The sequence below is a fragment of the Pristiophorus japonicus genome, chromosome 6 (genome assembly GCF_044704955.1).
Source record: "Pristiophorus japonicus isolate sPriJap1 chromosome 6, sPriJap1.hap1, whole genome shotgun sequence".
In the NCBI taxonomy this organism is placed as follows: domain Eukaryota; kingdom Metazoa; phylum Chordata; class Chondrichthyes; family Pristiophoridae; genus Pristiophorus; species Pristiophorus japonicus.
Window position 1 is genome coordinate 199,986,931 of NC_091982.1, and position 25,596 is coordinate 200,012,526.

The 25,596-nt window shown below is 49.0% G+C and overlaps 1 protein-coding gene across 3 annotated transcripts in view; it reads right to left on the reverse strand.

Moving 5' to 3' along the window:
• Positions 1-25,596, reverse strand: part of veph1 (ventricular zone expressed PH domain-containing 1) — a 451,519-nt gene that overhangs the window by 151,771 nt on the left and 274,152 nt on the right. The window contains exon 8 of one of the 3 annotated variants that reach the window (XM_070883556.1): positions 24,170-24,323. The exons of the other annotated variants lie outside the window; for them this stretch is intronic. Within the exon in view, the coding sequence (XP_070739657.1) occupies positions 24,170-24,323 (154 nt within the window). The remainder of the gene's footprint in view (positions 1-24,169; positions 24,324-25,596) is intronic. 3 annotated transcript variants of the gene reach the window in all.

Sequence of the window (25,596 nt, forward strand, 5' to 3'; positions counted from 1 at the left end):
CACTTCCCTTCCTTCCTCAGCCCACCAGGCCAAACTTCCTCTAAGGATCCCTCCTGCCCTAGCCCTGACCTCACATCTTTCTCCAGTTTCTCTTCGATCTTCCCTCATGACCACTCCAAGCTCATCTTGTTCATGAGACCCACATCCTGTTCCCTCGACCCTATTCCCACTAAATTATTGACTACTCAACTTCCTTTTCTGGCTCCCATGTTAGCTGACACTATTAATGGTACACTCTCCTCAGTTACTGTCCCCCTCTCCTTCAAATCTGCCGTCATCATCCTCTTCTCAAAAAAACAACTCTTTCAAATCCATGCCCATCTTTCCCTGAACTCCCTCCAATCAGATTTCCGCTCCTGGCAGAGTACCGAAACAGCTCTCATCAAAGCCACAAATGATATCCTTTGTGTTATGTATGCATGTAAACCTTACCAAAATGTAAGACTTGCCACTAGGGGGCACACCTGTGGGAGACCTAAGGGTCACCTGTGCACCCTGGGGCAAACAGGTATAAAAGGTGATTCACCATGCTGCTCCCCCACTCTGGAGTCTGAAGAGACCAAGGTCACAACAGTTTAAGCTTGCGATATAATCCTGGCGGATTTAGTCTGAACATAACAAATTGGCGACGAGTAACGGATCACGAACTTTCATGTGGTAATGGCTGCCGTTGGTATTCTTGAGAGATTTGTTGAAGGTGATGATTGGGAAGCCTTCGTTGAGTGCCTCCACAGTATTTTGTGGCCAACGAATTGGACACGGCTGAAACAGAGATCAAGCGCATGGCGATTCTCCTCACCGTATGTGGGTCATCGGTAGATGGCCTCCTTAAAAGTTTGCTGGCACCGGTCAAACTAACGGACAAATCTTAAACAGAGCTGTGTACGTGGGCTAAGGAACACCTCAAGCCAAAACAGTGCATCCTGATGGCCAGGTACCGCTTTTACATGCATCGTCTTTCCAAGGGCCAGATGTGGCGAGTTTTGTCGCCAACCTAAGAGGCTTTGCGGGGCAGTGCAACTTTGCAAGATCCTTGGGGGAAATGTTACGGGACTTTTTCGTGCTTGGAATTGGCCATGAGGTCATCCTTCGCAAACTGCTGTCTGCCAAATCCCTAGATCTGAGCAAGGCCATCACGATAGCCCAAGCCTTTATATCCATGAGCGATAACACAAAACAGATATCTTCACAGTATCGAAGCTCACCGGCAAGCACCGTGCACAAAATAATGTTTTCAGCAGGCAGAACGGCACAGGGCCGGGCCCACCCGATTGCAGAGGCCAGACCTAGGCCTCGAGTGATTCAGAGTCTGCCATGGGGTGTGAATGCGTATCCATTAGCACCATGTTAGCACTGCGGGAGCAGCCATAGAGCTCATCAATGCACATTTAAGCCCTATGTGTGCAAGGGCTGTGGAACAATGGGGCACCTCCAGCGAATGTGCAAACGATCTCTGACTCACCATGTGGCAGAGTCAGGAGAGGACAACCGATCTAGCGAGGATCATGATGAATGAGCAGGAGAGGCAACTGAATCTGAGGATGAAGAGGAAGTATATGGGATACACACCTTCACCACCAAAAGCCCTCCAATAATGTTAAAAGTTGAACTTAACAGCACTCCAGTCTCCATGGAACTAGACACGGAGGCGAGTCAATCAGTTATGAGCCAGAAGGTTTGAGAGGCCGTGGAGCGACGAAGCCAAGCGACCCGAGCTGGTCCCAATTCAGGCAAAGCTGTGCACCTACACCAAAGAACTGATACCAGTTATTGGTAGTGCGGACATAAGAGTATTCCATGAGGGAGCAGTGCACGATTTACCACTGTGGTTTGTTTCAGGTGATGGGCCAACGCTGCTTGGCAGGAGGTAGATGGGGAAGATTCGATAGAACTGGGAAGACCTCTGCGTACCTTCTCCAGTGAATGAGGTTTCCCCTTCTCTAAGGCTGAGAAAACCCCCATCTTCAGCTGAACCAGGCATCGAAGTGCAGATCCAATTGCAGATCCCCGAGGCACAGGCCGCTCATCACGACCACGAGGAGGTGAAGATCAACCGAGCAGTGGTACAGGCGTGGTACCCACCACCCGAAGCCGGCGAACTCTTCGCGACGATGGAAGAGGCACCAGGTCGACCATGCGGAGTGGGAGTCCAGCCGAAATGATCCGAATGCATCTTCTCGACGCCAGAGGCAAAATACCTGGGGAGGAAGATCATGGCAGTCGGACACGGATGAGAGGACATCCAGACCACGGGACGAGAGTGCGTCCAGACCACGGGAGGTCGCCGAAACGGAATGGAGGGATGTGTTGCCCAGCAAGGAAGATGACTGGGTTTGGGGCAAAGGTAAAGGGGCGGCTGCTGAGAAGGCTAGGAACCCACTACGATCCAATAAATTGTGTGCACTATGTAACCCTTGTGAGCTGTCTTTCGCGGCCAATGATGTACCATTATATGGGGTTGGGGGTACCTTACAATAAGCCAAAGTAGTGGGCGAACACCAACCAGTCGTATATGTATCTGACAAAGTACTTGTAACAGTGATGTGTTATCACACGGGGTCGGGTGTGTTGTACAGCAAGCCAAAGTAGCGGACGAACCCCAACCAGTTGTATATGTATCTGACAAAGTATTCGTAGCAAGTGAGATGTTACCACACGGGATCGGGAGTGTTGTGCAGCAAGCAAAAGTAGCAGGCGAGCCCCAAACGATTGAACATGTATCCAATAGGTTAAACAAAGCAGCAGCTTGTATTCACGGCACTAAAGAGACGTACCAAAGAGTGTCCCGATATGTGCTCGAGTCAGACAAGCTGTTCATCCCACAAGCTTGAGAGAGTAGAGGCACCATTATCGATGCGCTGTTTCGAGAAGGTCCAACACTGTCTGTGTACTGCAACATGATCCGCCACGGGCCAGGCACTGAGACCAGGCACTGAGAACAGCACTAATGCCCTTAGTTGGCTACTGTTGCCCACCACTAGGGTGGAAATGGTGCAGCCTGCAGACCCACTCGCGGTCGTGGAAGTGCTTGAAAGCGAGGTGTCAACCGTAACAGCCCCCCAGCTTATGACCTGGACCAGCCAGGATCCCATGTTAACGCCTGCCACAGGTGAACTGCTAGACAGGATGTGGCAACCTATCCGTCGCAGAGATGAAAGACCCATCCCCACGTTGCAAAGGAAGGCAGGGCGGCTACACACAGTCGGTGGTCCGGGGTCCCCATATTACAGCCCAGTAACCACAGGGACCTCTAGGCGTCCCGCCACTACCGAAAGTCTCAAGGACATTGCGGCCATCCTGGGCTTGCTAGACCTCAGGGTTAGCAACAATAGCCCGGAGCAGACAGCCCAAACCACTAAACCTAGCACCACGAGTGTCACGGTAGACTCCCTATAGACCCGGCTATCCTGGGTGCTACGCAGCCAGCAGACAGAATCACTCAGAACCGAGCCTTCCGTACACCATCAGCAGAGAATGCACCATAATTGCACGGCCCCTCCATGCGACATCAGAATAAGTGATGTAGACCATGTTCAGGGCCCCAGTTGGCCGCTAGCATCGCATTAGCCAAGGGTGGGGGGGGGAGGGGGGAATGGAGTGCATGTGATGAAAACTGAGCGTTTGATTATGAAACCATGTACTGGACGAATGAGTAAAGCATTTGGACAAGACCAAACTGCGAACTACAGATAACCAGGAACCGTCGTAAAAGGACCTGGCCCCCAGTGACCCACTAACACGATCAATCTCGCCATCGACCACGAGGATGAACCCACTATGGCAGGACTTCAACCCAGGCGATCGACCCGGGGACGAGGGGTGCCAGATCGCCTCAACTTACAAATAACTTTCACATAAGACTTTGGGTGGGGGGTGGGGGGGGGTAGTGATGTTATGTATGCATGTAAACCTTACCACTAGGGGGCACACCTGTGGGAGACCTCAGGGTCACCTGTGCACCCTGGGGCAATCAGGTATAAAAGGTGACTCACCATGCTGCTTCCTCACTCTGGAGTCTGAATAAAGAGACCAAGGTCACAACAGTTTGAGTTTGCGATATAGTCCTGGTGGATTTAGTCTGAACATAACACTTTGTGACTGTGATAAAGGTAAACTATCCCTTCTTATCCTTCTCAACCTGTCTGCAGCCGTTGATATGGTTGACCACTCCATGTTCATTTAACGTTTCTCCACCGTCTTTTTTGCACCCTCTCTGAGGCCTTCACATCCTTCCTAAATTGAGGTGCCCAGAACTGGACACAATACTCCAGTTGAGGCTGAACCAGTGTTTTATACAAGTTCATCATAACTTCCCTGCTTTTGTACTCTATGACTGTATTTTTGAAGCCCAGGATCCCGTATGCTTTTTTAACTGCTTTCTCAACTTGCTCTGCCACCTTCAATGATTTATGCACATATACCCTCAGGTCTCTCTGTTCATGCACCCCCTTTAGAATTGAACCCTTTAATTGAGGTTGCCTCTCCTCGTTATTCCTACCAAAATGTATCACTTTGCACTTTTCTGCATTAAATTTCATCTGCCACGTGTCCGCCCATTCCACCAGCCTGTCTATGTCCTCTTGAAGTCTATCACTACCCTCCTCACTGTTCACTACACTTCCAAGTTTTGTGTCATCTATAAATTTTGAAATTGTGCCCTGTACACCCACATCCAAGTCATTCATATATATTAAGAAAAACAGTGTTCCTACTACGGATCTCTGGGAAACTCCACTGTGTACTTTCCTCCAGTCCAATAAACAACCATTCAGCACTACTCTCTGATTCCTGTGACTTTGCCAATTTCATGTCCTTGTTGTTATTGTTTCTTTTATTCCATGGGCTTCAACTTTGCTGGCAAGCCTATTATGTGACACTTTATCAAACACCTTTTCGAAGTCCATATAAACTACATCAACCGCATTGCCCTCATCAATCCTCTCTTCTACCTTGTCAAAAAATTCAATCAAGTTAGTTAAGCACGATTTGCTGTTAACAAATCCGTGCTGGCATTCCTTAATTAATCCACACTTGTCCAAGTGACTGTTAATTTTGTCCCGGAATATCATTTCTGAAAGCTTCCCCACTACCAAGTTTAAACTGACTGGCCAGTTGTTGCTGAGTTTAACCATTTTTGAACAAGGTTATAACATTTGCAATTCTCCAGTCCTCAGGAACCACTCCCATATATAAGGAGGATTGGAAGATTTTGGCCAGTACCTTCACAATTTCCACCTTTACTTTCCTCAGCATCCTAGGATGCATTCCACCCTGGTGACTTATCTACTTTAAATACAGCTAACCTTTATAGTACCTCCTCTTTATCAATTCTTATCCGATCCAGTACCTTAACTACCTCTTTTTTCCTTGGTAAAGACAGATGCAAAGTAGTCATTGAGTACCTCAGCCATGCCCTCTGCCACCATGCGTAGGGTTCCATTTTGGTCTCTAATCGGCCTCATCCCTCCTCTTACTCATCATCATCGGCAGTCTCTCGGAATCGAGGAAGACTTGCTTCCACTCTTAGAATGAGTCTTTAGGTGGCTGAACAGTCCAATACAAGAGCCACAGTCCCTGTCATAGGTGGGGCAGACAGTCGTTGAGGGTAAGGGAGGGTGGGACAGGTTTGTCGTGCGTTCTTTCCACTGCCTGCGCTTGTTTTCTGCATGCACTCGGCGAAGAGACTAGAGGTGCTCAGCACCCTCCTGGATGCACTTCCTCCACTTAGGGCGGTCTTTGGCCAGGGTGGGTGGGGATGTTGCACTTTATCAGGGAGGTTTTGAGGGTGTCCTTGTAACGTTTCCTCTGTCCACATTTGGTTCGTTTGCCATGAAGGAGTTCTGAGTACAGCGCTTGCTTTAGGAGTCTCTTGTCTGGCATGCGGACAATGTGGCCTGCCCAGCGGAGCTGATCAAGCATGGTCAGTGCTTCAATGCTGGGGATGTTGGCCTGGTCGAGGACACTAATGTTGGTGTGTCTGTCCTCCCAGGGGATTTGTAGGATCTTGCGGAGACATCATTGGTGATATTTCTCCAGCGAATTGAGATGTCTACTGTACATGGTCCATGTCTCTGAGCCATAGAGGAGGGCGAGTATTACTACAGCCCTGTAGACCATGAGCTTGGTGGTAGATTTGAGGGCCTGGTCTTCGAACACTCTTTTCCTCAGGTGGCCGAAGGCTGCACTGGCACACTGGAGGCGGTGTTGATTCTCCTCATCAATGTCTGCTCTTGTTGTTATGAGGCTCCCGAGGTATGGCAAATGGTCTACATTGTCCAGGGCCATGCCGTGGATCTTGATGACTGGGGGGCAGTGCTGTGCGACGAGGACAGGTTGGTGGAGGACCTTTGTCTTACTGATGTTTAGCGTAAGGCCTATGCTTTTGTATACCTCAGTAAATATGTCCGTAAATATCTCCTCTTACTATCCATTTACTATCTACATGCTGCCTGATAGAGAATTCAAACAGGCTGCATTTAGACAGGCTGTGAAAATTCACAGACAACAAGTCAGAGATGCTACATGAGTGGTAGCATGTTGCATTAAGTCATCAATCAACTTGACATTTTAGCACCCTTGGGTAGCGAGCCAATTAAAAGGTTAAAAGACTATTAATTGAGCCAATAAGGTCAAAGAAGGCGAGTTCTTTTCTGTAAATTGATCCAGGTATAAGTACAGCCATTTTGACCACGTGGTCTCAGAAGGACAAAGACCTGGCTTAAAGCCAGAAGATTGTTGCTGTCTGCCAGAAATAAAGTTACATTAAAACTACAATTGGAGTTCGTATTTCATTGGAAATTAAGAGATCTAACACTGCCCCTTGGTGACATCATCCAAAAACACAGCGTCAGTTTCCACATGTACACTAACGACAGGCAGCTCTACCTCACCACTTCTCGCGACCCCTCCAAGGTCTCTAAATTGTCAGACAGCTTGTCCGACATCCAGTACTGGATGAGCAGAAAATTTCTTGAATTAAATATTGGGAAAACCGATGCCACTGTCTTCAGTCCCCACCACAAACTACATTTCCTCGCAATCTTGGTGTCATATTTCACCTTGAAATGAGCTTCCAACCACATATCCCGCATAACTAAGGCCGTCTATTTCCACCTCTGTAACTTCGCCCATCTCCGCCCTTGCCTCAGCTCATTTGCTGCTGAAACTCTCATCCATGCCTTTGTTACCTCTAGACTTAACTAATCGAACACATTCCTGGATGGCCTCCCACATTCTACCCTACATAAACTTGAGTTCATCCAAAACTCGGCTGTCCATGTCTTAACTCACACCCAGTCCTGTTCATTCATCACCCCTGTGCTCGCTGGCCAACATTGGCTCCCGGTTAAGTAACGCCTCGATTTTAAAATTCTCATCCTTATTTTCAAATCCTTCCCTATTTCTGTAATCTCCTCCAACCCCACAACCCTTGCGATATCTGAGCTCCTCTAATTCTGCCCCCTTGAGCATCCCTCATTATAATCGCTCTACCATCAGTGGCCATGCCTTCAGCTGTCTCGGCTCTGAGCTCTGGAACTCCCTCCTGAAACCTCTCTACCTCTCTTTCCTCCTTTAAGATGCTCCTTAAAACCCAGCTCTTTGACCAAGCTTTTGGACATCTGCCCTAATTTTGCCATGTGGCTCGGTGTCATGTTTTTGTCTTTATAACATTCCTGTGAAGCACTTTAGGATGTTTTACTACGTTAAAGGTGCTATATAAATACAAGTTGTTGTTGTTGCTGTAAATGGCCGATCCCTTATTCTGAGACTGTGACCCCTAGTTCTAGACTCCCCAGCCAGGGGAAACATCCTCCCAGCATCTACTCTGTCAAGCCTGTAAGAATGATATATGTTTCAATGAGATCACCTTTCATTCTTCTAAATACTAGGGAATATAAACCTAGTCTGCTCAATCTCTTCTCATAGCACAATTCCCCCATCCCAGGAATCAGTCTGGTGAATCTTTGTTGTACTCCCTCTAAGGCAAGTATATCCTTCTTTAGGTAATGCGTCCAAGACTGTATACAGTACGCCAGGTGTGGTCTCAGCAGGGCCCGATATAACTGCAGTAAGACTTTTTTCCTCTTATATGCCAAACCTTTTGTTATAAAGGCTAACATACCATTAGCTTTCCTAATTGATGCATGTTAACTGTCAGTGATTTGTGTACAAGGACACCCAGGTCGTTCTGAACACCAACATTTCCAAATCTCTCTCCATTTAAAAAATATTCTGCTTTTCTATTTTTTCTACCAAAGTGGATAACTTCACATTTCTCTACGTTATATTCCATATGTCATGTTTTTGTCCACTCACTGCTGCCAGGATACCAAGCACAATGCACTGAGCATGATCGCACACCAGCTGGACATTGAGGGAGTGGAATCCCTTCCGTTCGTGGTACATCTCCAAATTGAGGTGCGACGTCTGCAAAGCGACGTGTCTGCAGTCAATGCCACCCTGCTCCATGGGGAAGCCTGCTTTCCTGGCGAAGCTACGTGCTCGCTCCACCTGCTTCTCTCTGGCAAAATAGATAGAAATGTATTGCTCCCCTTACTCCCCTCCTTACACAGGAGTAACTGGGTGATGTTACCGATGTTGCCTGCTCCAGCTTGGAAGGAACCCGACGCGAAGAAGTTCAAGGCCACGGTCACCTTTGCAGCCACTGGCAATGCCGACCTCGCCGTGGACTGAGGCTGCAGGTCTGCCTGCAGCAGGTGGCAGATTTCAGTGATCACCTCCTTAGTAAAACGGAGACATCGCAATCACTGTCGAAGGGTCACAGAACTGAAACGTTAACTCTGTTTCTCTGCACAGATGCTGCTTGACCTGCTGAGATTTCGAGCATGTTCTGTTTTTACATCGCATGTACTGTTTCTCGCTAAGGTTGAGCTAAGAGAATTGCTCCCTGAAGACCCTCGGTGAATATGGCCTCCTACTGAGAGCCCTTCTCCACCTGCCTCTTCTAGCTGCTTGTCCTGCTCTGTGTTGCCTCTGCTCATTCTCCCGGTCATGCTGCAGGCCAACGGGGGCTACAAACTACTGCGCCATGTCTGGGAGCAACTAGTCTGAGCAGACCACTTGCAAGTCAGCACCAAGTCCTTGTAGACTTTAGGCAGCTTTAAAGAAGTCTAGAAAGCGTCAAACACTTCTACAAAACTCAGCAACAGCCAGTAGAAATCAACCAATAACTAACCTGTAAGTGATGATCCCTTTAAATAGCACTGGTGGTGGGCCTTCCAGCTACTGAACGCATGTTCAGCTGTGTGAGGTTAAGAGAGGGTGTTAGCGCCAGCGTTAACGACGAAAATGGCAACGCTGGCATCAGTTCAGCATTACATATTGATTGACGTCACCATCTGCCTACTCTGCATACTTACGGTGCACGCTCCCAGCGCCGGAGCGCACGCTGTCACCAAAATGGCATCCAGCGCGGCCCGCACCTGAAGTGTGCACGCACTGCTCAGATGGCATTTTTAATCCAATTCAGCACCCGTTGCTCCCAAACAACGGGCACTACACAACTGAATTTTTAGCTCTATGTTCAGAATCACAAATCTGTAAAATTGGTACACATTGATAAAGCTGATATAAAAACATGTATGAATCCCAGGTTTTGTAAAAAGGGACACTGAGTGCAAAAGCAAATAGTTAATGTTAAACTTGTATAAATCATTGGTTGGACTTCAGTGAGAATACCCTTTACAGTTTTGGGCATTGTCTTTAGGAAAGGTGCTAAGACTATGGAAAGGGTGCAAGAGAAATACACTAAGGTGGTACCAGAGATAAGAGGTTTCAGTTATGGGGGAACTAGATGAACTGGGGTTCTTTCCATTCGAACAGAGAAGATTAAGAGATCTCACTGATGAATTTTAATAAGGGAATTAGTGAAATATTTCCATTGAGCAGTAAATTGGTACGTAGGGCAAAAAATTAAACGTGATTAAATAAATCTGGAATAAAAAGCTAGTAATGGTGACCATGAACTATCAGATTAGCGGAAAACCCCATCTGGCTCATGAATGTCCTTTGGGGAAGGAAATCTGCCTTCCTTTCCTGGTCTGGTCAATATGTGACTCCAGACCCACAGCAGTGTGGTTGGCTCTTAACTGCCCTCTGAAATGGCCTGGCAAGCCACTCAGTTGTAAAAAACCGCTGTGAAAAACAAGAATAATAATAAAACCAGGCGGACCACCCAACATCGTCCTCGGCACCGGCTCTGGACACGACAGGTGGATCAAGTGGACATAACATTGGAAGACGAGATTAGAAATTATATAACCACATTTAAAATAAAAAGAGGAGCAATATTGGTTAAACTAATCAAATTCAAAGACGATAAAACCCCTTGTATAGCAGAGTTGCAGCCTATTTAGCATGGAGGTTAAATCCATAACCAATCGAATACAATTTTTTTTGCATAATCATTACAGACTTGCATTTCAAACCTAACACTGCTGCAACACAATAACTAAAACCCCTGGTCTAGACGGATTACATCCACGCATTCGAATCTCGAGGAGATAGCAGAGGCATTATTACACATATTTAATAATTCATTAGAAAAAGGTGTAGTGTCAGAGGACTGGTGGAGAACCAAAGTTATACCTATATTTAAAAAGGGAGATAGAACATGTCCAGGGATCGATAGACCAGTCAGCTTAACATCGGTAATAGGAAAAATAATGGAATCCCAACTAAAGGAGATAATAGGAAATCATCTAGAAACCAAAAATATAATAATGAATAGTCAATATGGATTTCAAGAGGGAAAGTCTTGCTTGATCAACCTCATTGAATTCTTTGGAGAAGTAACAGAGAGTAGACCAGGGTAATGTAGTAGATATAATGGGGCTACGTTTCGGCCTGAGTTGCTCCTGTTTTTTTGGAGCAACTGGTTTAGAATGGAGTATCTTAGAAATTGCAATTCTCGGCATTTAGTTTGCTCCAGTTCTAGTCAGTTCGAACAGTTTCAGTTTGGAACAGATTTTTTTTTTCAAAAGGGGGCGTGTCCGGCCACTTACGCCCATTTTGAAAGTTTAGGCAGTGAAAACTTACTCCAAACTAACTTAGAATGGAGTAAGTGAAGATTTTTGTACGCTCAGAAAAACCTTGTCTACACTTAGAAAATTAGGCGTAGGTTACAAATCAGGCGTAGGGAATGGGGGGGGGGGGTTTAAAGGGAAGTTTACAAACATTAAACACTTCAATTCTACAAAAAGAGTCATCATCAATAATAAATGATAAATACATCAATAAATCAACCAATAAATCAATCAAAAAAATTAATAAAAAATAATTTTTTAAAAAATCAATAAATAAAACATTTTCTACGTACTGACTGCAGCACCGGGAGTCCTCCAACAGCGTGCTGGGACGTCCCCCCCACCCCCGCCGTGTTCTCTGTTAATGTCTCTATCTCTGTCTGTCTGTGTGTGTCTCTCTCACTCTCTGTCTGTCAGTGTCTGTGTTTCTGACAGCGAGGGGTGGAGGGGAGGGGGAGGATGGGGAGGAGGGGTGGAAGGGAGGGGGAGGAGGGGTGTGGAGTGGGGGAGAGGGGGTGGAGTGGGAGAGAGGGGGTGGAGTGGGAGAGAGGGAGGGGAGAGGGGTGAGAAGGGAGGGAGGGGGGGCTGAGAAGGGAAGGAGGGGAAAGAAGGGAGGGAGGGGAGGGTGGTTGAGAAGAAAGGGAGGGACGGGAGGGGGGAGAGAAGGGGAGAAGAGAGAGAGAGAGAGAGAAGGAAGAGAGAGAGAGAGAGAGAAAGAAAGGAGAGGGAGGCTGAAGGGGCCGGGCCCAGCCGGGCCCAAGACTTCGAGCTTAGACTTACCGGATTGACAGGTAGGTGGTGTCGGGTCCAGGGTCCAGGGGAGTCGGGAGCGCGGGTCAGATCAGTTGGGAGGGGGGGGGGGCGGAGATCGGTTGGGGGGGGGGGGGCGGAGGTTGGTCGGGGGGGGGTGGAGATAGTTGGGGGGGCGGAGATCGGTTCGGGGGGGCGGAGATCGGTCGGGGGGGGCGGAGATCGGTTGGGGGGGGCGGAGATCAGTCGGGGGGGGGCGGAGGTCGGGAACGGAGGTCGGTCGGGAGCGAAGGTCGGGGGTGGGGGAGAAGGTCGGGTCGGGGGTGGGGGCGGTGGGAGCGGGAGTCGAATCGGGTCTGGTCCAGAGGAAGCAGGAGCTGGGCGTGGGAGGAGCCTTATGCACGCAGCCCCAGTGAGGCCATTCGGCCAGGGCTAGGGGCTGCATGCTTCGGGCCCCTCCCACACAGTTTTGGGTGCCTGGAGCTACTGCACATGTGCGGCCACTGTAGCGCCTGTGCAGAGGTCCCAGCATTGTTTTCAGCGCAGGGACCTGGCTCCGCCCCCTACAGCTCCTGCTGCGCTGCGCCCAGCTCCAGAGGACTTGCAGGGTGCCGGAGAATAGGTTTTTAGGCGCAGTTTGTGGCGCGAAAAACGGGCGTCCAGGTCGGGGCTGCGCCGTTCTAGGTGCGGCCCGAAACTTGGGCCCAATATATCTAGATTTCCAAAAGGCCTTTGATAAGGTACACATAATAGACTAATGAATAAGGTCAGAGCATACGGAGTGAGGGGACAAGTAGCAGAATGGATAGCTGGTTGGTTGAAAGGCAGAAGGCAGAGAGTAGGGGTAAAGTATAGCTTTTCAGAGTGGCAGAAGATAGAAAGTGGGGTCCGACAAGGATCAGTGCTGGGAGCATTGTTGTTCACAATTGATAGCAATGATTTAGATTAGGAATCAAAATATAATTTCTAAATTTGCGGATGATACCAAATTTGGAGGGATAGTCCACATTGAGGAGGACTGCAACAAATTAAAAGAAGACATTAATAAATTTGCAGAATGGGCATATAATTGTCAAATGAATTTCAACTTAGATAAATGTGAGGTATTATATTTTGTTAAGAAAAATAAGGAGGTCACTTATTACTTAGAAAATAAGAATCTAAATGGGATAGAGTAGCAAAGGAATCTGGGAGTATAAATACACAAATCACTAAAAGTTGTGACGCAGGCCAATGCGACCGTAACAAAAGCAAACTAAGCACCAAGATTTACTTCTACAGGGATAGAATTGAAAAGCATAGAAGTTATGCTAAACTTGTATCGAACTTTGGTTAGACCACACTTGGAGTACTGTGTACATTTCTGGTCATCATATTATAAGAAGAATATAGAGGCACTGGAGAAGGGAGAATAAAGATTTACAAGGATGATAACAGGACTGTGAGGTTATACCCATCAGGAAAAGTTGAATAGGCTTGGGCCTCTTTTCTCTTGAAAAGAGAAGGCTGAGGGGTGACCAAATAGAGTTCTTTACAATTATGAAAGGTTTTGACAAAGTAGACATGGAGAGTATGTTTCCACTTGTGGGGAAGAACATAACTAGAGGCCATCAATATAAATTACTCACCAAGAAATCAAATAAGGAATTCAACTTTACCCAAAGAGTGAGAAAATGTGAAACTCGCTACCATAGAGAGTACAAGTTGGACCTCTCTGGTCCTGTACTCTCGGGACCTGACTGGTGCCGGAACAGAGAATTTTCTGAACCACGGGAGGTCATGCTTTACCGGTACCTGAAGACAGCGCAGGCTCCTGTTTGTGTGCGCGCGTGCTGGCAGCCTATGAGCAGCTCACTCAGCACCCGCGCACACACTCACTGACTGACAGCTGCTCCAGCCAATCACTGAACACACTCACAGACTGACAGCCACTCCAGCCAATTGAAACATTTTTTAAATAAACCCTCCTCTCCCTCAGGCCCAGCTAATGCCAAACCACAGATGTTTCTGGACCAGAGAGGTCCAACCTGTAGTTGAGGCAAATAGTATAAAGTACTGTCACTCATTTGGTGCTCACCAATTTGTGGGTAGGAAATTGTGTGCATTGCTTTTTCGAGACGATATAAATGGATAGCAAATAATAGCTCACTATAGGGATATCAGTTTTCAATTGTACTGACCATAGGACACCCCAATTTTCAGTTAAAGCAATTAAAATCTTGCTAGAATAAATGTGCCAAAGAAATAAGTTTGGGCGTGAGAGACAATTTGGGAGAAAGAGACAGGGGGGCTGAAATTCAGCATCCCGGGAGGGACCGTTAACCAGGGTTTCCTGAAAAATCAATTGGCCAACGCGTTGTGCTCTATTGGCCCCCCCCCCACGCATATTCAGCTCGGCTGGGGGGGGGGGGGGATTCCAGCGGTGAGGACTTCTGCCGGAATCGGGCATCTGAAGCAGCGGTGAAGGTGTTGAGGGCATGGTGACGTCATCAGGGTGTGCACTGCTGCTACGCGGCCACGCCACCCATTTTCAACAATAAAAAGGCACATTTTTTTTGAGCAATGCCCCCGCCAGGTTTTTGTGTCAGTATACTTTGCTGTGATATGCGACACTGCTGGAGGAGGTCAACGCAGTATTCCCGCGATCGAGGTATTTTTGCAGAAAAGTTTTGTTGATGTTTTTTTTAATTTCATTTAACTGGCTGAGTGCTGTTTTTAGGTTTTGTGAGAGCTTTGAGGACTTTCAGCTCTCTCACATTAGCGGAGGCCTGTAGGCCACATTCTGTGCTCCAGAGGCCTGCTTGTCAGGGTGCAGCCTCAAAGAGAATGGGATCAGTGTTGGTAGGGAAACGTCTGGTACACCTAGTGAGATGCAGGGTGGCACGCAGGAGAAGGTGTCGCCGTCAGCAACATGCAGAGAGGCAGCGGGCAAGGGAGGCAGTAGCCATGGCTGCCCAACATCCACAAGTGCCTGCATACAGTACGCAGACCTGCACGTACAGAGGGTGTCCAGGAGGGAGATGGCATCAGGAGAAGGGTCAGGTACGCTGACCCCCTCCACCACATACTGGGCCAGGAGCCTTGCCAGCAGGAGCCTGCAGAGGCGCCCGGCCACGAGGAGGAACAGGAAAATGGCTATCGTCCAGCTGCCATGGGAGGTGGCCAACGTAGACGTGGGGGAAGGAGGCCCTACCCTCAAAGGGTCTACAGACCTCAGTTCTCCTTCCTCTAGCTCAGTGATGAGCAATGCCTGTGAAGGCTGAGATTCAGAAAGGAGGTACTGACGGAGCTCTGCAATGGGATGCGGCGAGATCTTGAGCTTCACACAAGGCTCAGGACCGCCATGACAGTTGAGACCAAGGTCACCATAACTTTGAACTTCTATGCCACGGGATCTTTCCAGTCTGCCACTGCAGATATCGGAAATATTTCGCAGTTCTCTGCACACCGCTGCATCCGGCAGGTGACGGATGCACTCTTCAGGAGAAGGGTGGACTACATATCATTCCCCAAGATGAGGGACAAACAGGTGGAGCGGCAGGCCAGATTTGACCAAATTGCAGGGTTCCCGAGAGTGCAGGTTGCGATTCACTGCACACACGTTGGGCTGAGGGCGCCACAACATCACCCAGAAATATTTGTCAACCGTAAGGGGTTCCACCCTCGGTGAATATGGCCTCCTACTGAGAGCCCTTCTCCACCTGCCTCTTCTAGCTGCTTGTCCTGCTCTGTGTTGCCTCTGCTCATTCTCCCGGTCATGCTGCAGGCCAACGGGGGCTACAAACTACTGCGCCATGTCTGGGAGCAACTAGTCTGAGCAGACCCCTTGCAAGTCAGCACCAAGTCCTTGTAGACTTTAGGCAGCTTTAAAGAAGTCTAGAAAGCGTCAAACACTTCTACAAAACTCAGCAACAGCCAGTAGAAATCAACCAATAACTAACCTGTAAGTGATGATCCCTTTAAATAGCACTGGTGGTGGGCCTTCCAGCTACTGAACGCATGTTCAGCTGTGTGAGGTTAAGAGAGGGTGTTAGCGCCAGCGTTAACGACGAAAATGGCAACGCTGGCATCAGTTCAGCATTACATATTGATTGACGTCACCATCTGCCTACTCTGCATACTTACGGTGCACGCTCCCAGCGCCGGAGCGCACGCTGTCACCAAAATGGCATCCAGCGCGGCCCGCACCTGAAGTGTGCACGCACTGCTCAGATGCCATTTTTAATCCAATTCAGCACCCGTTGCTCCCAAACAACGGGCACTACACAACTGAATTTTTAGCTCTATGTTCAGAATCACAAATCTGTAAAAGTGGTACACATTGATAAAGCTGATATAAAAACATGTATGAATCCCAGGTTTTGTAAAAAGGGACACTGAGTGCAAAAGCAAATAGTTAATGTTAAACTTGTATAAATCATTGGTTGGACTTCAGTGAGAATACCCTTTACAGTTTTGAGCATTGTCTTTAGGAAAGGTGCTAAGACTATGGAAAGGGTGCAAGAGAAATACACTAAGGTGGTACCAGAGATAAGAGGTTTCAGTTATGGGGGAACTAGACGAACTGGGGTTCTTTCCATTCGAACAGAGAAGATTAAGAGATCTCACTGATGAATTTTAATAAGGGAATTAGTGAAATATTTCCATTGAGCAGTAAATTGGTACGTAGGGCAAAAAATTAAACGTGATTAAATAAATCTGGAATAAAAAGCTAGTAATGGTGACCATGAACTATCAGATTAGCGGAAAACCCCATCTGGCTCATGAATGTCCTTTGGGGAAGGAAATCTGCCTTCCTTTCCTGGTCTGGTCAATATGTGACTCCAGACCCACAGCAGTGTGGTTGACTCTTAACTGCCCTCTGAAATGGCCTGGCAAGCCACTCAGTTGTAAAAAACCGCTGTGAAAAACAATAATAATAATAAAACCAGGCGGACCACCCAACATCGTCCTCGGCACCGGCTCTGGACACGACAGGTGGATCAAGTGGACATAACATTGGAAGACGAGATTAGAAATTATATAACCACATTTAAAATAAAAAGAGGAGCAATATTGGTTAAACTAATCAAATTCAAAGACGATAAAACCCCTTGTATAGCAGAGTTGCAGCCTATTTAGCATGGAGGTTAAATCCATAACCAATCGAATACAATTTTTTTTGCATAATCATTACAGACTTGCATTTCAAACCTAACACTGCTGCAACACAATAACTAAAACCCCTGGTCCAGACGGATTACATCCATGCATTCGAATCTCGAGGAGATAGCAGAGGCATTATTACACATATTTAATAATTCATTAGAAAAAGGTGTAGTGTCAGAGGACTGGTGGAGAACCAAAGTTATACCTATATTTAAAAAGGGAGATAGAACATGTCCAGGGATCGATAGACCAATCAGCTTAACATCGGTAATAGGAAAAATAATGGAATCCCAACTAAAGGAGATAATAGGAAATCATCTAGAAACCAAAAATATAATAATGAATAGTCAATATGGATTTCAAGAGGGAAAGTCTTGCTTGATCAACCTCATTGAATTCTTTGGAGAAGTAACAGAGAGTAGACCAGGGTAATGTAGTTGATATAATGGGGCTACGTTTCGGCCTGAGTTGCTCCTGTTTTTTTGGAGCAACTGGTTTAGAATGGAGTATCTTAGAAATTGCAATTCTCGGCATTTAGTTTGCTCCAGTTCTAGTCAGTTCGAACAGTTTCAGTTTGGAACAGATTTTTTTTTTCAAAAGGGGGCGTGTCCGGCCACTTACGCCCATTTTGAAAGTTTAGGCAGTGAAAACTTACTCCAAACTAACTTAGAATGGAGTAAGTGAAGATTTTTGTACGCTCAGAAAAACCTTGTCTACACTTAGAAAATTAGGCGTAGGTTACAAATCAGGCATAGGGAATGGGGGGGGGGGTTTAAAGGGAAGTTTACAAACATTAAACACTTCAATTTTACAAAAAGAGTCATCATCAATAATAAATGATAAATACATCAATAAATCAACCAATAAATCAATCAAAAAAATTAATAAAAAATAATTTTTTAAAAAATCAATAAATAAAACATTTTCTACGTACTGACTGCAGCACCGGGAGTCCTCCAACAGCGTGCTGGGACGTCCCCCCCACCCCCGCCGTGTTCTCTGTTAATGTCTCTATCTCTGTCTGTCTGTGTGTGTCTCTCTCACTCTCTGTCTGTCAGTGTCTGTGTTTCTGACAGCGAGGGGTGGAGGGGAGGGGGAGGATGGGGAGGAGGGGTGGAAGGAAGGGGGAGGAGGGGTGTGGAGTGGGAGAGAGGGGGTGGAGTGGGAGAGAGGGAGGGGGAGAGGGGTGAGAAGGGAGGGAGGGGGGGCTGAGAAGGGAAGGAGGGGAAAGAAGGGAGGGAGGGGAGGGGGGTTGAGAAGAAAGGGAGGGAGGGGAGGGGGGAGAGAAGGGGGGAAGAGAGAGAGAGAGAGAGAAGGAAGAGAGAGAGAGAGAGAAAGAAAGGAGAGGGAGGCTGAAGGGGCCGGGCCCAGCCGGGCCCAAGACTTCGAGCTTAGACTTACCGGATTGACAGGTAGGTGGTGTCGGGTCCAGGGTCCAGGGGAGTCGAGAGCGCGGGTCGGTCGGTCGGAGATCAGTTGGGAGGGGGGGGGGCGGAGATCGGTTGGGGGAGGGGGGGGCGGAGGTTGGTCGGGGGGGTGGAGATAGTTGGGGGGGCGGAGATCGGTTCGGGGGGGCGGAGATCGGTCGGGGGGGGCGGAGATCGATTCGGGGGGGGTGGAGATCAGTTCGGGGGGGCGGAGATCGGTTGGGGGAGGCGGAGATCGGTCGGGGGGGGGGGTCGGGAACGGAGGTCGGTCGGGGGGAAGGTCGGGAGCGAAGGTCGGGGGTGGGGGAGAAGGTCGGGTCGGGGGTGGGGGCGGTGGGAGCGGGAGTCGAATCGGGTCTGGTCCAGAGGAAGCAGGAGCTGGGCGTGGGAGGAGCCTTATGCACGCAGCCCCAGTGAGGCCATTCGGCCAGGGCTAGGGGCTGCATGCTTCGGGCCCCTCCCACACAGTTTTGGATGCCTGGAGCTACTGCACATGTGCGGCCACTGTAGCGCCTGTGCAGAGGTCCCAGCATTGTTTTCAGCGCAGGGACCTGGCTCCGCCCCCTACAGCTCCTGCTGCGCTGCGCCCAGCTCCAGAGGACTTGCAGGGTGCCGGAGAATAGGTTTTTAGGCGCAGTTTGTGGCGCGAAAAACGGGCGTCCAGGTCGGGGCTGCGCCGTTCTAGGTGCGGCCCGAAACTTGGGCCCAATATATCTAGATTTCCAAAAGGCCTTTGATAAGGTACACATAATAGACTAATGAATAAGGTCAGAGCATACGGAGTGAGGGGACAAGTAGCAGAATGGATAGCTGGTTGGTTGAAAGGCAGAAGGCAGAGAGTAGGGGTAAAGTATAGCTTTTCAGAGTGGCAGAAGATAGAAAGTGGGGTCCGACAAGGATCAGTGCTGGGAGCATTGTTGTTCACAATTGATAGCAATGATTTAGATTAGGAATCAAAATATAATTTCTAAATTTGCGGATGATACCAAATTTGGAGGGATAGTCCACATTGAGGAGGACTGCAACAAATTAAAAGAAGACATTAATAAATTTGCAGAATGGGCATATAATTGTCAAATGAATTTCAACTTAGATAAATGTGAGGTATTATATTTTGTTAAGAAAAATAAGGAGGTCACTTATCACTTAGAAAATAAGAATCTAAATGGGATAGAGTAGCAAAGGAATCTGGGAGTATAAATACACAAATCACTAAAAGTTGTGACGCAGGCCAATGCGACCGTAACAAAAGCAAACTAAGCACCAAGATTTACTTCTACAGGGATAGAATTGAAAAGCATAGAAGTTATGCTAAACTTGTATCGAACTTTGGTTAGACCACACTTGGAGTACTGTGTACATTTCTGGTCATCATATTATAAGAAGAATATAGAGGCACTGGAGAAGGGAGAATAAAGATTTACAAGGATGATAACAGGACTGTGAGGTTATACCCATCAGGAAAAGTTGAATAGGCTTGGGCCTCTTTTCTCTTGAAAAGAGAAGGCTGAGGGGTGACCAAATAGAGTTCTTTACAATTATGAAAGGTTTTGACAAAGTAGACATGGAGAGTATGTTTCCACTTGTGGGGAAGAACATAACTAGAGGCCATCAATATAAATTACTCACCAAGAAATCAAATAAGGAATTCAACTTTACCCAAAGAGTGAGAAAATGTGAAACTCGCTACCATAGAGAGTACAAGTTGGACCTCTCTGGTCCTGTACTCTCGGGACCTGACTGGTGCCGGAACAGAGAATTTTCTGAACCATGGGAGGTCACGCTTTACCGGTACCTGAAGACAGCGCAGGCTCCTGTTTGTGTGCGCGCGTGCTGGCAGCCTATGAGCAGCTCACTCAGCACCCGCGCACACACTCACTGACTGACAGCTGCTCCAGCCAATCACTGAACACACTCACAGACTGACAGCCACTCCAGCCAATTGAAACATTTTTTAAATAAACCCTCCTCTCCCTCAGGCCCAGCTAATGCCAAACCACAGATGTTTCTGGACCAGAGAGGTCCAACCTGTAGTTGAGGCAAATAGTATAAAGTACTGTCACTCATTTGGTGCTCACCAATTTGTGGGTAGGAAATTGTGTGCATTGCTTTTTCGAGACGATATAAACGGATAGCAAATAATAGCTCACTATAGGGATATCAGTTTTCAATTGTACTGACCATAGGACACCCCAATTTTCAGTTAAAGCAATTAAAATCTTGCTAGAATAAATGTGCCAAAGAAATAAGTTTGGGCGTGAGAGACAATTTGGGAGAAAGAGACAGGGGGGCTGAAATTCAGCATCCCGGGAGGGACCGTTAACCAGGGTTTCCTGAAAAATCAATTGGCCAACTCTTTGTGCTCTATTGGCCCCCCCCCCACGCATATTCAGCTCGGCTGGGGGGGGGGGGGGATTCCAGCGGTGAGGACTTCTGCCGGAATCGGGCATCTGAAGCAGCGGTGAAGGTGTTGAGGGCATGGTGACGTCATCAGGGTGTGCACTGCTGCTACGGGGCCACGCCACCCAATTTCAACAATAAAAAGGCACATTTTTTTTGAGCAATGCCCCCGCCAGGTTTTTGTGTCAGTACACTTTGCTGTGATATGCGACACTGCTGGAGGAGGTCAACGCAGTATTCCCGCGATCGAGGTATTTTTGCAGAAAAGTTTTGTTGATGTTTTTTTTAATTTCATTTAACTGGCTGAGTGCTGTTTTTAGGTTTTGTGAGAGCTTTGAGGACTTTCAGCTCTCTCACATTAGCGGAGGCCTGTAGGCCACATTCTGTGCTCCAGAGGCCTGCTTGTCAGGGTGCAGCCTCAAAGAGAATGGGATCAGTGTTGGTAGGGAAACGTCTGGTACACCTAGTGAGATGCAGGGTGGCACGCAGGAGAAGGTGTCGCCGTCAGCAACATGCAGAGAGGCAGCGGGCAAGGGAGGCAGTAGCCATGGCTGCCCAACATCCACAAGTGCCTGCATACAGTACGCAGACCTGCACGTACAGAGGGTGTCCAGGAGGGAGATGGCATCAGGAGAAGGGTCAGGTACGCTGACCCCCTCCACCACATACTGGGCCAGGAGCCTTGCCAGCAGGAGCCTGCAGAGGCGCCCGGCCACGAGGAGGAACAGGAAAATGGCTATCGTCCAGCTGCCATGGGAGGTGGCCAACGTAGACGTGGGGGAAGGAGGCCCTACCCTCAAAGGGTCTACAGACCTTAGTTCTCCTTCCTCTAGCTCAGTGATGAGCAATGCCTGTGAAGGCTGAGATTCAGAAAGGAGGTACTGACGGAGCTCTGCAATGGGATGCGGCGAGATCTTGAGCTTCACACAAGGCTCAGGACCGCCATGACAGTTGAGACCAAGGTCACCATAACTTTGAATTTCTATGCCACGGGGTCTTTCCAGTCTGCCACGGCAGATATCGGAAATATTTCGCAGTTCTCTGCACACCGCTGCATCCGGCAGGTGACGGATGCACTCTTCAGGAGAAGGGTGGACTACATATCATTCCCCAAGATGAGGGACAAACAGGTGGAGAGGCAGGCCAGATTTGACCAAATTGCAGGGTTCCCGAGAGTGCAGGTTGCAATTCACTGCACACACGTTGGGCTGAGGGCGCCACAACATCACCCAGAAATATTTGTCAACCGTAAGGGGTTCCACTCGCTCAATGTGCAGCTCGTGTGTGACCACCAGCGTCGGATCTTGGCAGTTGATGCGAGGTACCCAGGCAGCAGCCATGATTCATTCATTCTGCACTAGAGCAGTTTGCCTGCCGTCTTCACCGGCCCAAATCAGGATTGTGGTTGGCTGCTTGGTGACAAGGGATATCCTATGTTCACTTGGTTGCTCACTCCACTGTGAAACCCCAGGACAGCGGCAGAGCATGCGTACAACAACGTTCATTCTGGCACCAGGGCATCGAGCACTTCATTGGGATCCTCAAGCAGAAGTTCCTGGATCAGTCTGGTGGCGCCTTGCAGTACCCTCCTGAATGGGTCTCCATATTCGTGGTGGTCTGCTGCATGCTGCACAACCTGGCCATCATAAGAGGACAGCCACTGGAAGTCGAGCCAGTACTACCACCCAATGAGGAAGAGGAGAATCCCCGTCGCCACCCAGCCAGGAGGCGTCGTCCCCAGCGCAACCCTACAAGGGAGGTGCAGCTACATCTGATAGCTGCACGATTCACATTATCTCATCCACACATGACCCTTCAGCTCCCACTTTCCATGGGCATCCCAATGGCACAGAATTGCCCACTCCCAAATGAAAGACCTGGCCAGATATCTGTACCAAAAATAAAGATTTATCAAATGATCAAAGTCAGTACAAAAACACAACAGAAACAAAAAGACTACCATAAACTACCACAAATAATCATGTTTTACCCCTGTGCATTGCCTTAGTGTCTCCCCTGTGGCTGCACCATGGGTCTAGGAAGGCTGCTATGGTTGCTGTGTGGTACGTACAGATGTCCTTGTCGGACGCCCTCAAACACCTTTGGGGCTGGAAGGACTGGGTGCAGACTGGCCAGCACCCTCCTGGGAGGGAGCAGTCGAGCGTGGCTCGGGTGAGGCCATGTATGGAGGCACTGGCAGAGTAGCAGGTCTGGGGCCAGGAATGTTGTGATCCTGAGAGAGCACATTGTCAGGACCCTGGTCCGAGGAGCCAGAGTCACTCCCCGGGGGCAGCACACTACCACCGCCACCAAACTGAGGGAGGTCAGGTCGGTGATGTGGCGACACACCGGAAGGTCCCCCGTGGCCCGTGGTGGACCCAGCCGCGAAGGCAACACTGAGATGTCAGGTGGCATTGAGCTGAGACTGCATGAGAGCAGCAAGTGTCTCAAAGCCAGCAATTTGATGCTCCATGGCAGCAGTAAGATGCTCCGTGGCCTGTTGCCCAGAGTGCATAAGAGCATTGAGCTTCCAGGGCTGCGGCCAACCTCTCCAATCCAGTACCGATGCGTTCATTCCCTCGCGCCCGTGCTGAAATGGCAGCTGCCACATCACCTACAGGTTGCGGCATCACAGCTGGATCAGCACAGACAGTCTGGGAGCCTACCATCGCCTGCACACTGGCAATGATGGGCTCCATGGTGTGCGCAGAGCTGTGGACAATGCGGGAGACGAACTCCTCCACACTCCTGACCACTTCCAACAGGCTCTCTGGCACCCTTGTCAGTGCCCCCAACATCTGGGAATGCACGGCCTCCACCCTTCTTCGTATGCCACTACATCGATGACATTATCTGAGTCCTCATCAGCAGAACTCCAGTGCGGACTTGCCCCCCCTGGAGAGATGGCACATGAGGTTGCCTAGCCTCGTCACCATGCTGCAGCCCACTGGGCCCCAGTGCATCACCCTGTACCACCTCATCTATATCACACCTTGCACTCCCAGTATCTGAGCCAGCCGCATGTGGGTGGAAGCAGTGACGCGTTGTCAGTATCCTCCGCTTCCTCCTCAGTGGAACTCCTAAACATCAGAGTGCTGTGGATACTTGCAGCAGGGCTTGAACCCACAATTTCCTCACTGCTACGGCTTGCAATTGGTGGGCTTCTGTCAACAAGGCTGTGATGCAGGTCTCCAGCTGCTCTCGCATGTCTGCCATGACTGGTGACTGGGCTGCCACTCGATCTGTCATCTGCAAGCTTAAATGGGAGAAGGGCTGCCGTGAGAGGGAAGTAGGGGATGGGCGCATAGACCCTTCAACTAGCAGACTTCCAGAAGGAAAGGCACAGTAGGCGCTCACGCATTCAAGTAGAGAGCACATTAAAGGAGGGCCTTCACTTACCCACATCAGCGTCAGCACTACCCTGGCCCACAGGGAAGGCAGCATGTCTGCCCATGAATGCCTCAACTCTCTCCTCCAAGGGTGTGAGGCCTTGGATGTCTGCCTCACCACCACCAGTCCTCCTTTGCTCCATTCCATTATGAGCCAGTTTGGCCTGCAAAAGAATGAATGGTTGGTGAGTACCACTGTGATGACGCATCAGAAATGAGTGCACTAGTGTTTGTCCCTGACATACAGCTGTAAGTGTGAGATGAAAGGGTACCTCCATTGCGAGAACACACACATATATGTATAGAGGCATGAACAATGAAATACTGCTTGAGTGACTAAGAGTGAGTATGGGAAATAAGGGAATGTTGAAGGAGAGGCTCGCAGAGGCAAGGTCAACAGTTGGTGGAAGAGGTACTCACTTTCTTAAGACGGATGTTGTCATGGGGGAACCTTTTCCTGCACTGCACGGCAGTCTTCTGATGGACGGAGGTGCCTGAGACCTCTCCTGCTATCTCCCTCCATGCATTATTGAGGCGGGAGTCCAGAGAGGCAGCGGCCTATAAAAGGCTCAGCAGTCCGGGGAGCGTCGAGAGAGGCGGGAGTCGAGAGAGGCAGCGGCCGATAAAAGGCTCAGCAGTCCGGGGAGCGTCGAGAGAGGCGGGAGTCGAGAGAGGCAGCGGCCTATAAAAGGCTCAGCAGTCCGGGGAGCGTCGAGAGAGGCGGGAGTCGAGAGAGGCAGCGGCCGATAAAAGGCTCAGCAGTCCGGGGAGCGTCGAGAGAGGCGGGAGTCCAGAGAGGCAGCGGCCGATAAAAGGCTCAGCAGTCCGGGGAGCGTCGAGAGAGGCGGGAGTCCAGAGAGGCGTAGCGGTGCAGCTCCAGCTGGGAGAGAAGGCAAAAAAGAAGTAGAAGGAAATCAAAAGGTGACGTCACAGCCAACGTGGTAAGTGATTGGCTGCTGATTGGTGAGTAGTTTTTCTTTTTCTTTATTAGTCAGTAACTTTTAACATTGTTGTCGGCAATTTAAGTGTATCTAAGGGTTAAGTCATGGCAGGACAGCTCGGTCACGTGATATGCTCCTCCTGTACCATGTGGGAACACGGGGACAACACCAGTGTCCCTGACGACTACATGTGCGGGAAGTGTGTCCACCTCCGGCTACTGACGGTCCGCGTTGCGGAGTTGGAGCTGAAGGTGGATTCACTCTGGAGCATCCACGATGCTGAGAATGACGTGAGTATCACGTGTAGCGAGTTGGTCTTACTGCAGGAGAAGGGTCCACAGCCAGCGAGGGAATGGAAGACCAGCAGGAAGAGTAGTGCAAGGAAGGTAGTGCAGGGGTCCCCTGTGGTCATCCCACTGCAAAACAGATACACTGCTTTGAGTACTGTTGAGGGGGATGACTCATCAGGGGAGGGCAGCAGCAGCCAAGTTCATGG